General features: G+C 38.0%; 1 protein-coding gene across 1 annotated transcript in view; it reads right to left on the bottom strand.

The window, feature by feature from the left end:
* CAMKMT (calmodulin-lysine N-methyltransferase) overlaps window positions 1-13,953 on the bottom strand; it is a 384,338-nt gene that overhangs the window by 21,831 nt on the left and 348,554 nt on the right. Inside the window, exon 8 of the mRNA XM_090280235.1 lies at window positions 4,119-4,193. Coding sequence (XP_090136361.1) covers window positions 4,119-4,193 — 75 coding nt within the window. The remainder of the gene's footprint in view (window positions 1-4,118; window positions 4,194-13,953) is intronic.

Here is a 13,953-nt window from a genome sequence, read left to right as displayed (position 1 = left end):
GAACATTTTCGTCACCTCCCTTAGAATCCGTCAGTTCTGTGCAGGGCACAGAGCATTTACAACTCCTCTCATAGGGAAATTAATTAGTGCTGGCGACAAGGAGGCATTTCTCTGTCACTTTTCACAAAAAGGAAGACTTCTATGCAATTTTCAAGGTGAAATGTGCTAAGGTCACTGTTTTAGATTAACTTTCAGCGAAGAATGACCTCTATCAGTAGTTATCATCTGACTGGTGTGGAGGTGGGCACTACGCCCTATTCTGATCTCACTTGGCTCTGTCCCTTATTGTTAGATCTTTGGCAATTTGTATATATTCTTTAGGACTGAGTTTCCTCAGATGAGAGGGGAAAGGGCTGACTACATTTGGGTTAAAGATTTTTTCAGGTGTAAAGTTCCTTGGGTTGTGATTTAGAAATATCCGTGATTACAGCATCTGGAAGAAAACAAAGAAATTCTAGAGACTTTTTTGAGAAAAAAAAATTTTCACAAAAACTAAACTTAAAAAAAATCATTAAGAGGAAAGTAAAAATAATAGAAAATAGAAACAGTCCAGTGTACGTAGTAAAATTGCTGAGAGAGCAAGTGAGGCGATGTACCTCCCCCATTTCTTCCCCGAGTCTCAGGCTGCGGGCGCGCACAGGTGGTGCTGACGGTCCTATACACCTAGCTCCATGTGTCAGGCTACGGCGGCATTTGAGACTCGCTTTCCAAGACTTCAGAGAATCCAAATGGACAACATCATTTTTTTATTTTTGCAGAGCTACAATAAACTGGAAAGCCGTCAAACACCGAATGGAAGTGTTCACTGGATTAAAAAGAAGTGTTACTTCCAGATTCGTAGATTATTGTGATTGAACAGAAGTCTGGAAAGGCAGGTTTAGAATGAACTATCACTCGCTATTCTAAACTCAGCAAGGACTGGGCTGGATTGCATTCCAGCAGAAAGGAACTCACATTAAATTCGACCTTAAACCGGTCAACCAAGGAACTTAATAAGCAGTTTTTTTCCTACACCTGTGGTTAAATATTCTAATATTTTGATGTTTGTCAACAGCATCCTTTTGCAGGTATGACCGTACCTCGATTTTCCCTTCTGTTTATTTCAAAGTTGACATTTTACAAGTTACTTAGGAACTGTTGAACCATGAAACTATATTTCATTGTCAAAAATGCTGAATGGTGAAATAATAACTAGCTTTCAGTTTGTCTTATTTTATAATCTAGTCGAGCTAATAATTTAGATGCAAACCAAGAGACTGTTTCTTCTGGGAAATAAGTTCTTTCCCCCAGTACCCACAGGTTTATGAATGTTTGAATGTAAATATATGAATATATGAATGATTTAAGAACATAAACATATCACTGCTTGTTGTAATCATGTGCATTTTACTTGAACCACAATGTGGGTTGGGAAGAGGTTTGTGAATAGAGCTTGTTTTCATGTAAATGGGATCAAGCAGTACCACTGGTTAGCTATTCAGGGAGTCAGACAATGCCACCCTTTGCCGGAAATGCTTCAATAAGAATTTAATCCATGTACCTAATATTTGAACTCTGACTCCTGCTTCATATTCCTGTGGCCTAATCCAGATCTCATTGACTGACAATGACTAAAGGACAGGGTGAGACTTAAGTGATCTATTTATGTGGGGCACTTATTTTTGGCACTTAGTATTTCAGGTTTCATCTTGGAGGTAGTATCTAAAGAAGGGAGCTTCCTTTTCCTCCACTGTGACATTCTAAAATAAACAACAAAAAACTAAGCTCCATGATCTGTCTGTCTGCCCCCAGAAGCAACATCCAGACAGAAACTCTGAAAGAGAAACGCCAAACCTATGGGATATAAAGGGACAGCTGTAATAGAATAACAATGAAAAATTATTTAATTAAAAAAAAAAAAGAACTCATGGAACCCCGTGCCTCACTGCTATATGCACAACATACATATTATAAACATCACAGTACTTTCTAAGTTTCTAAGCAGCTTACCCATCCTGTGAATCAGAAGAGAGACCATTACCAAAGCATTTCTTTTGGAAATAATATTAGCATCGCAGTGAGAGTAGCTTAATGTTTCATATTTCCTAATGGGAAATTATAAACAGGCTGACATTCTGGCACTTAGAACACCAAGAAAAAAAAAAACTTAATTCATTCACAGAAAAGCCATTTATAAAATGAAACTTGGTATATTTAGTTCATTTGAATTCATAAACTCTCACAGAACCACTAGATGTGCATGTGTTTGTGATGTGCATGCATGTGTGTATATACATTGTATCATGTTATCTGTTTGTAACGGAAGCCTTAAGTGAATATGCATTATGTATACTGATTGTATGTGATCATGTTGTTGGCTAGGGAAGAAAGACTATTTTTCAGACATGTTGTGTGGCTATTTTTAACCTAACACAACACTAATCAGAAAAGAGCTTAAATCTTGCTTCCTCTGCTTGTTTCTCTGGTACAAATAGAATGACATGGTGTGAATGTCCATAATATAAGGTATGAAAAAGACAAACTTTTGATATTTGTGCAAAGGACAAATTTAACCTAAATCTCTTGGCCAGACCTGACCTTCCACACATAATCAGAGCCCACCCATGTGCGACCCTCGTCTAAACCTTCAAGAAGATGCTGCCTCCCTTCCCTCTTTCTGCTGCTCTCTGATCTGACTTTAATGCTTAATCTGATCTAATCCTGCCAGCACTATCTTCATCTGTGCAATGAAACCTGGATGGTCTTTTCTCATATTTGGTGAGGAAAGGCATTTACTAAATTACTTGCTCAAATCATATGGTAAGATTTTATTTCCTTACGTATTTTTTATTAGATGAGGGATGAAATATTGAAATACTGAGGGATGAAATATTGAGGAGTGAAATAATGATTAATCAGAAATCTGTTTCTCCCTTCTTTGAAATAGGCTTCTGAAATTGGGTTCAAAGAGACTAAAAGGACCATGGAGAACTAGAAATTCTCAAGCTAAAAATGAACCAAAATATTTTTTTTATTGAGAAGTATTTATCAGAAGAAAAAAGAAAACAAATCTAATTTCATTGACGTAGGTAGAAAAGTTACCCATTGAAAATTGAATTTAATAATAATAATAATAATAACAATAAAGACTTCCTGAAAATTTCATTCCATTCATTCAACTCTCTAATAGGAGAAGTCTTCCCTGGGTTCTGAATCTTATGATTGGGTTTATTAATCTAATACATCTTCTTTAGAATCTGAACTTGTGTTTTCAATCTGAAGTGTGATAAAAATACAAATAAGATCTTACTCTTAACAGAGAACATACTTGTGAACTGTCAACATTTCCCATATGCTGCAAAAATTATTATTCAACATGCATAAAGAAAATACATTAAGATTAGTCGAAATAATTATTAACATTTGATACATATTTATCCTGTAACTTAGGATCAGACTTTTATTAACAATAAGTAGATGGGGCTAAAAGAGAAGACAAAATATGTAAATTATTTGTAAAAAGCAGGCATCTGACAGAGACTTTAATTTTATTATTTGCATAACAATAAATGTAATTTTATAATTCTTGTTTTATGTATAATTAAATATCATAATTGAATACATTGAAAACATTAAATAGCAAACATGTTTAAGAAAAGCTATTTCCCTAAAGATATTCACAGATATGTTTATTTGCTGGAGAGTATATATGTGTGTACACATATATACTCATATATTCCCTTATATCAATAGTCAGATCTCTCCAAAGAAGTAAGCTAATTGAGCTGTTTGTGTTGATAAACTCCTTTTTCTCGAGACCATTCCTCTCTGAGCCATAATTATTTGCAATTTGCCTAAGTCGTCCATTTAGTGATATGTCAAGCATGAAACAGAGGCAATTCCAGAAAATGGAAATGCTTCTCAAAATCAATCTTTGGGAAATAATGTGGTAGAAGTTACTGTGTGATAGAAGACTACCTTATAACTGTCACATGGAGATGAATATTAATTTGTTGAGGTTAAGGTGGCTTTGTGCTTCATTTGTTGACTCTGCTTAGCCGTCAGCAAAGCAGCTCAGCCCAATTACTCCAGCAAAGCTATTTTTTCTAACAGGAGTTTTATGATTTTTATGTACTTACCAGTCAGCACACATAACCATGTCAAAATGTCCTTCCAGTTGAGAGACATCTGTCTCATTATCCCATCGTAAAATGCTTGAGGAGAAAAAGATTTTAAAAATTATACCTACGTTTTTTATCTTCTTTTGATTTTGAGCTATTAACATTATTTTCTGTGGCACTTGAAATTATTTAAAAGGTATATACAAATTATTTCAAAAGGTATAATAAAAAAGCTAGGAATGTAACTGTTCTATATTTTATTTAGTTTTCAAATCTAGAAGAGGAAGAATTCTCTAGTAAATGCAATAGTTAAGGTTTTGCCAGTTTTTAAAGGTTTTTGGAGAGAAACTAGGAAAAAATACCTTTACCGTAGTCAATGAGGTACATGTTAAAATCAGAGCATTCCCCATCTGACTAAAATAAAAATTTATAAAAATAAATGATGTAAAACTCAGTGTTTATCTATCTTGCCTGGCATGTTAATTGCATTTCTTATTAGTGAAATGAGCAAAATCTGGCAAGATGAGACGAGGCTTTCACTTAATAGTTCTCACTTTTTAGCACATGGTAAAATTCACCCACCTGACTCTTAGTCTTCAAAAGAGGATCAAGTTTTAAACTTACCAAGGATCTGGACATTGCTAAAATTTGGGTCAGTTCTCAGTCTTCATCTTACTTGATCTGTCAGCCTAGCGCTCTCTCTCCCATGAACTCCAGGTCATATATCCAACTTCCTATTTTAATATTCCCACTTGTATATCCAACAGACATACCAAACTTAATATGTCCAATATTACATTCCTCATCATCTTCCCCCAAGTTCATTTCACTAGTAGTCTTTCTCATCTGTTAGTTCCATCCTTCCAATTGCTCAGGCCAAAAATCCTGCCTATATCCTTGACTCTTCTTTTTCTGTTATACCCACATTGGATATGTCAGGAAATGTACTTAGTTCTACCTTTGAAATATGTCAAAATCCACCTTCTCTCTATCTCTGTTTTTCCACCATGGAAAAAACTATTGTAATCTTTCATTTGAATTAATTCATAGTCTCCTAATTGGTCTCTCTGCTTCCACCCATCACCCTACAAGCTCTGCTCAAGAGAACAGCCAGAATTATTTTTTCAAAACATATACCAAATCATAAACCTTCTCTTCTCTTTCCTTGTAATGGCCCCTCTCTTCACTCACAGCAAAAGCCAAAGCCTTTACAATAACCTTTCAGACCCTATTCAATCCAGTTCCCATGCTGACCGCATTTTCCACTACTCTCGCCCTTGTTCTTTGCTCTAGCAACACAGGTCTCCTTATGATTTCTTGAATATACCAGGCATGCTTCCTCTGTGTGAATGCTCTTCCTCCATACAATCCACAGCTCCTTCCCTCACCTCTTTCAAGTCATGGCTCAGATGTGTTACCTTCTCAAGGAAGCCTCCTCTGACCATTCTACTTAAAGCTGCAATCATTAATTTCCACTCCAGTATTCCTGAAACCCCTTAACCTGCCTTTTATTTTTCCATAGCAGTTATTATCCTTTAATGATATAACTAAATTATTAATTTCATTAATCTCTCTCAGGTAGAACATAAGCACCATAGGGACAAAGATTTCTAAAATCTGTTCTGTATTCCGGTGTATTTTCATTGCCTAGAACAATTCCTGACACATAATAGCTATTCAATAAATATGTCATACGAATGAATTCTGTATGAATATACCAAGCATAGCACACAGAAGTCACTCAAGAAATAGAAGTTCCTATATTAAGTTGTTCTCTGAACAAAATGGGTAGTGTAGACAGATATACAGGCCACTTAAGATGCTTTTTGAGGATTTCTGTCTTTGGCAAATATAGAGTAACAAGCACCTCATTTACCCTACTGTCTGAACCCCGCCCCCCACAATTTACACAAAATGTATAAATGATAGTTTTCAAGACACTGAAAATCAGCAACAAAGAATAGTGATTCTTTGGAGCGGGGTGGGGGTGGGGGGGTGAAGTAAACCTTATCACTAACTCATGTTACTGCCCTGAGAGGGTTTCCAGGCCATAGCACAGGGAGGGAGACTAAGGTGGAAGCAGGTGGACTCCCTGGGCGATAGAGATGGAGCTGAGAGTCTAAGGAAACCAAGGCCATTACAGTTCCCAGTATAGAGCACCAGATTAGAGATCGCTGCACAGAGAGCATTCCAAAGATCCGTGGATAGTCCTCTTGGAGTATCTACAGAGTACTGATTGGTGCATGTATATGAGGAAATTACTTGAGGTCAGGAAAAGAACAATCTGAGAGGATTGGAGGGGACTGGGCCAGCACTCACTCAGGGCCAGGAATAGTACCTGTTTCCACCAGTCAGGCTAGAAAAACCCATAATTTACAGGGTACTGGGTAGAGTTCTCAGATGCAGCGTGTCTCAGTAGTGAAGAATAATTAGCCCTAGACTAAATGTTGCTCTGCCTAACAAAACTTAAAAGTAAGACCGAAAAATATCAAATTATTTTGAAATAACTGTGTCTCAGAACAGAACTCAAAAAAATTTACAGGAACACAAAAACAGTCAGATCCTGAAAAGGTAAAATTCAAAATACCTGGCATATAATCAAAGATTACCACACATGCTAAGAACTGACATAATACAACCCATAGTGAGGAGACAAACAGAACCCAATCTAAATCTGACCCAGATGTTAGAATTAGCAGACAAAGGAATTAAAATAGTTTCCACAATGGTATTTGCTATATTTTAAAAGTTGAATGGAAACAAGAAGGATATTTTAAAAGTCCCAAACCAAACTTCTAAAGATGAAAATTACAGCATCTTGAGAGAGAAACTATATTGGATGGGATTGACTGCAGAGTAGACACTGCAGGAAAAAAAATCATTGAACTTGAAGACAAAGTAGTAGAAGCTATCCAAAATGAAACAAATAAACAAACAAAGGAATAAATAAAAAGAATATTAGCAAGCAAGCTGTGGGTAAATTTAAGGTGCCTAATATACAGGTGTGGGAAAAAGTATGTTTACTGTTTTGAGTATGTGAAACACAGAGTTTACTTTTGTATTATTATTTATTCTTGTTAGATATTTTTCCATACAAACAACTGTAGAGCTACTTTTGCCCACCCCCATATGTAATTGAGCCCCAAAGATCAGAAGAGAGGGGGAAACAGAAAAAATATTTGAAGAAATAATGGTTGAAATGTTTCCAAATTTAATGAAAACTATTAAGTCACAGATGAAGAAATTTCAAGAAGTTCCAAGCACAAGAAACATGAAAAAAGTGTCAAGGCACATAATATTGTAATCAAATTGCTCAAAAGCAGGAATAAAGAAAAAGTGTAAAAAGAACCCAGAGAATAAAAATACACATTATGTACAAATAAAGATAAGAATTATAGCATATTTCTCGTGAGGAGTATGCAAGTGAGGCAATAGTGGAGTGACATCTTTAAAGCATTGAAATGAAAAAAAGAATTGTCAACCTAGAATTGTACAGCTAGTTAAAATAAATTTCAAAAAATAAAAGGTGAAATAGATGTTTTCAGACATACAAGAGCTGAAAGAATTAATCACCAGGACATCTTCACTACAAGAAATGGGAAGGAAGTCCTTCAGGCAGAAGAAAGATCATACTATATGGAAAAAAGGATCTACAGAAAGGAATAATGAGAACCAGAAATTGTAACTATATGGATAAATGTATAAGATTTTTAAAAACTACTTAACTCAAACTATAATTGACTAGTTAAACAAATAACAAGTATAATGAGGTTCATAACATATGTAAGTAAAATATAGGACAATAGCATAAAGACTGGGGGCAGAGTAATAGAAGTACCCATATGCTACTGTAAGATTTTTATAGTACAGGTGAAGTGGTATATAATTTGTGAATAGACTGTGATAAGTTAAAGAGGTATACTATGAAACCTAAAGCAACCACTAGAACAAATAAACTAAGAGTTACAGCAAATGAGTCAATAAAGGAGACAAAATAGAATAATAAAATATACCCATTTAATCCAAAGGGAGGCAGAAATAGATGAAAGAGGAACAAAAAATAGATGAACAAACATAAAGCAAAAATCAAAACAATATATTTAAATCTAACTATATTAATACTTCCACTAAGTGAAACAGATCTAAATATCCCCAATTAAAATGTGGGGTGTCAGATTGATAAAAATGCAGGATCCAACTATATGTGGCTTATCATAAATGTATTTTAAATATAAAGCTACAAGTGGGTTAAAAGTAAAAAGTGGAAAAAGATATAACAAGTAACACTAATCAAAAGAAAGCCAGAGTGGCTATATTAATATTAGGCAGTAGATTTCAGAGCGGAAGGTATTACTGGACAAAAAGAGGATCACTTCATAATGTTAAAGGGTCAATCCAAGAAGCAGAAATAATACTTCTAAATGTTCATGCACTAGCCCTGACCGGTGTGGCTTAGTTGGCTGAGCATCGTCCCACAAAGTGAAAGGTCACCCGTTCAATTCCTGGTCAGGGCACATGCCTGGGCTGCAGGCTGTTCCCTGGCTGGGGCACGTGCGAAAGGCAACTGACTGATGTATCTCTCACACATTGATATTTCTCTCCCTCGTTCTCTCTCCCTTGCCCTCTCTCTAGAAAATAAACAAATAAAACATTTTTAAAAATAAATGTTTATGCACCAAATAACAGTTTATAATACCTGAGGCCAAAATGGATAGAACTTTCTCAACTGGAAAAAGGTCATCTATGAAAAACCTACAGCTAACATCACAGTTGATTTTGATATACTAGATGCTTTCTCCCTAACATCAGCACCAAGAAAAGGACGTTTCCTATCAATATTCACCTTTGCCCTGGAGAATCTAGCTAATGCATTAAGGCTAGGGAAACAAGGCATCAGGATTGGAAAGGAAAAAAAGTAAAAGTGTCTTTATTGGCAGGCAACAAGATTATCTGTGCAGACCAGGGTTATCTGATATCATCTTTACCCTCTTCATCTTTTCTTTTTCTCTTGTCTAAAAGGAAGAAGAGTCCCTCATCCTTTCAAGAAGAACCACCCCCCAAAGGCTGTGTGCAGGATTAAACTACTTCTTCCTCTTTTCTCTAAGTCAGTGTTTTTCAAGCTTGACCATGCATCTGAGGAGAAAGTCTTTTAAAACAGATTGCTGGGCTTCAATCTCAGTTTCTGATTCAATATGTCTGGGGTGGGGCCTAAGAATCTACATTTCTAACAAACTTACAAGTGTGATGATGTTGCTGGTGTGGGAACCATATTTTGAGAAGCATTGTTCTAGGTCCTTGCTCTATCAAATACCAACCCCTCTTCATATCTTATTTCTTCTTCCTTGGCTGTACTGGCATGCCTGCCAACATGCCCACCTTCCAGCAATTCTGCTTCCTCTTAGTACACATACTATTTCTCTCTTTCCCTTGGCTATCAACATTTTAGCAACAATAGTCTATTTCCCTTGTTTCACCTGCCCTTGCAATACGACCTTCTCACACAGTCATTAGCATTGCTCTACAATTTGTTTGCAGAGAAGGAAAACTCTGACTCCAAAAAACCTCCGCTGCCTTGCGGCATACCTCTTCAGGGGAAAGGCTAAGGGAGTAAACCCCGACAGAAAATCCGGAGCCGGAGTCCCTAAGGCGGTTCGACGTTGTAGTCAACACCGGCAACTCCTGCGGCGCACCTGAACCCAAGCTGTATTGACTCCGTCTTTCCCTTGGATCCTTCAGCTGCGAAGAGAGGGGGGGTCTGCTGCATGGGCAACAGCTGGCCCTCCATATCACCCTGCCCAGGCTCTGTAGCTTCAGCATCATCGCAAGATGTCGATTCAACACGGGAGGAGACAGATACCATGTCACTCCCGAGTCGGACTGCACAGCCATTCTCGGCCGTGAAGATAGACTCTTAAGAAGCTACACCATCGTCTCTCGAGACGGACGGCTGCCGACGACGACAATTTGTTTGACCTTTAGCAATCTGCAGCAGCCGACCCTGCTCATCACCCTTTCCTTGACATTCTCTCCTGGACTGATATTATACCACATCACCCTGAATCAGCCTCTCTGCCTCCAGTTCCTTCTTAGTATCCCTTCCTGGGCCCCTATTACTCAAACAGACGTTTTCTAAGATTCTATCCTCAGTCATCTCTTCTGACTTTCCATTTTCCAGGTCTCTTCCTTATATTTTGGATTTTGATCTCAAAGTCTTCTAGCACATTTTCCTGAGATTTGAACTTTTAGTTTTAACTGCTTGCTAGTTATACATAACACATATTTATGTTCCTGAACCACCTAAAATGTACCATATCCCCAATTGCTTTCTTTTATTACTCCCTTATTTTATTTGCTTCCCACATACAGTCATTTCTGAAGAATGGGCTCCATATTTGCTCATCATTTTCTACTCTCTTTCAGCCCTGGACTAACTCTATTCCTCTCTCCAGACCACCGAGACGACCTTAAAAACAAACAAACGAAAATTCCTTTGTCTTGTAAAATAAAACACTGAAAAATAAAATCCCATGAAACAAATCTATGCCTTAACTAATCACTATGAGGCAAATGCCCTTGCAACCACCATGCAGATGAAGAACTAGAACTTTGCCTGACATCAGAAGTCCCTTTTTCACATGCTCAGTTCCATTCACCTCCCCTTTCGCCACAATGTAATGACTTCCCAGCTGGTTGTCTGCCTCTGGCCTCTCCCCATTCATCACGTCAGTAACTAAATTTGCCTGGACACATCTTTTCTACTTCTATGCCTTTCGTTATTTTCTTTCCACTTTTCATGTCTAGAATGCCCTCTGCAACTGCTTTTCTTCCCTTGCCTTTCATCTACTAAATTACAGTTCTGAAACTTTCTCAGATTCCTCTACCTTGATAGTCTCCTTATACTTACATATCATGTGTAATGCAGTTAAAGCAGACTCTGTCTTATACCCTGGTAGCTGGGCAAGTGTCTACCTCTCGTTGGGTATCTTGAGCTTCCTAAGGCAAAAACTTCACCTTACTCATCTTTGTAACCCCCTCAATGAGCCTATCACAGTGTCTTACACAGGTCAGACTCTAAATTACATGTTAATATATTGAACTGAATTATACAAGTTTGACACTTAGTAAAATATTTTGGACAAAAAATGTTACTCCTCATTAACAAAATTAATTCCATACCCTTAGAGAAAAGTGTATGTAAGACAGATAAAAGAAAAACTCCAGAAAATAAGGCAATGCTATCAAAGAGATCCAAGTAATATTTCTAGATTTCCATTTTTCTCAACTAGTTTGGAATTAGTATTTGTATTTGGTACAGGACAATTCTTCATTGTAGGGATTTTCCATTGCATTGTAGGGTGTTTACAATCTGTGCTCTCCCCAGTATTAGTAATGATCCAACAAAAATCTCTATTACAAAACAGGTACAGAGGTGAGCACACAGTTCACCTCTGGTTGAGAACCACTGGTGGATTATCCCAAAGGCCTCTTCCACCTCTGATATGTGATTTCCCTTAACTCTCAACAACTAAAGGCTTTTATATAAACAAGAAACTAATCAGAATTGCTATCTTATTTATACAACATTTTCCTTTCCACTGCAATTCACATCTTCATTAAGATGACACCAAAGAAATTCAGAGTCCAAAGTGAGGAATAAAGTCCTTATGTGAAAGGTAAAAAAAACAAAAATAAAAATAAAAAAACCCTCTCCTAAGGACAGATGAGATAACAGGACATCCATAGAGTCACCTTTGTGCTGTTCAGTTGGGATGTTAAACTGAATGGCAATCTAGGGATAAAATGGGCTTATCAAAGTGTGGTCTGTGTTCCAGAAAGATTAGACTCACCTGAGGAGGTTTTTTAAAGGTCAGATTCATGAACCTGAACCCCAGGGTGTCCAATTCAGTAAGGAACTTTTATTATTAAATTAAGCATCACAAGTAATTCTCATGAAGATGGGTCACAGACCACTTTGAGAAACCCTGTTCCAGAAGATCTTTACATGTATGGATTTGGATTTAGAATACTCTTCAGCCATCCATTAGTGCATGTATCAAATGTCTTTCTTTTCCAGAGGAGGATTTTATGGAGTGTGGCCCTGACGACAGAATTGATGAAGAACACTCCCCACTGGATTGCTAAGGGAAGGAAGCAACAGCACAGATGACCCAAAACAGGATTTCATTTATGTAAACTCCTTGAAACAGATTACCTGACCAATTTCATTGATTTTATCCTGAAATGAAATTAATTTACATTTCCAGACTAGGAGTAAAGCTTGGAGAAAAGGGACGGGGAGGTAAAATTAGGTTTCAGTGAAATTTTTACCTTAGAAGATCTATAAAATTGAGACTTCCGGCCAAGATGGAGGCTTAGACGGACACGCTAGGTCTCCCTCTACAACTAGAGAGGAATACAACTACTTCAAAACAAAGGATAACTAGAAATTCCAGAAAATAAAACTACACGGAAGCCCAACATATGAAGTTATAAACCAGCGGTGCCATTTGGGCAGGTAAGAGTTAAAGAGGGCAGTGCTGTTTGCGGTCGCACCTGGGACAGCGGCGGGGCGGCGAGGAATCCCGGCGGCAGGCAAGCCCCTGGCGGTGCGCGACTCCGGCGCTGGGGAGAGCGGCCACCGCATCGCCTTGAACAGTGAGGCCCAGGGGGGCGGGAGGACGGATCCCAGTCTCCTAGCTGAATAACTGTGTGAATCCATCTTGGACCCCCGCCCCCAAAGAAAGCACCACAGGGCTGCGAAATAGGTCGCGGACAGGCAGGCGCCAGTCGCTGATTTGTGACGCGTACGCAGGCACTGCCCCGGACAGCCGGCCCAAGAAAACAAAACGCATCTGTCAAAATGAGGCAGACAACTATAGAAATCCCGGTGACACAACTCACCAGGCAGCAGATAGAGAACCTGACAGATGAACAGATAAGAAACCTGTCAGAGGCTCAGTTCTGGGCCATTGTTATCAGGTGGCTTACAGAATTCACAAAAGAGCAGGAAAAAGATAAGAAAGAAGCGAAAAACTTTCATAACGAAAGGAACAAAACCGCATACGAGATAGATGGTGAGAAAAAAAAATCCAGAGTTCATTTCAACAAACCGGAATATGGAGAAGGAACAAGCAGTCAACCAATGCAGCGAGAGGAAATGGGAAGCAACAATGAGAGGATCAGAAACCTCTGGGACAGCTATAAAAGGCCCAACATAAGAATCATTGGTTTGCCAGAGAATGAGGAAGATGAACTAGAACTTGAAAAATTGAGTGAAAATATAATAAAGGAGAACTTCCCAGACTTGGGGAAGGGAATAGACTTGCAGGTCCAGGAAGCAAGGAGAGTTCCCAAGAGACTGGACCCAGGGAGAACCACTCCAAGACACATTATAATCAAAATGTCAAAAATTAAAGATAAAGAGAGAATCTTAAAAGCAGCAAGAGAGAAGAAAAGAATTATGTACAAAGGGGTCCCAATTAGACTATCAGCTGACTTCTCAAGGGAAACCCTACAGGCAAGAAGAGACTGGCAAGAAATATTCAAAGTAATGAAAATCCAAAACCTACAACCACGAATACTCTATCCAGCGAAATTGTCATTCAGAATAGAAGGACAGAGAAAGTGTTTCCAGGACAAAATAAAACTGAAAGAGTTCATTAGATCCAAACCACTGTTATATGAGATGTTAAAGGGACTGGTTTAAAAAACAGAAGCTAGGGAGATGAAACAAAGGCAAACTAAATAGGCAACGAGAGTGGAAAAGGAACTGTGGGTACGGGAAGCATATTGGGGGGAGGTCAACAGGGAGGGGGAATGGGGAAAGGGAGGGAGATGATATAGGAATTGGGGA

Source organism: Furipterus horrens, unplaced genomic scaffold (assembly GCF_987537825.1).
Source record: "Furipterus horrens unplaced genomic scaffold, mFurHor1.1.pri manual_scaffold_6, whole genome shotgun sequence".
Classification (NCBI taxonomy): Eukaryota; Metazoa; Chordata; class Mammalia; order Chiroptera; family Furipteridae; genus Furipterus; species Furipterus horrens.
This window is presented reverse-complemented; position numbering and strand designations above follow the sequence as displayed.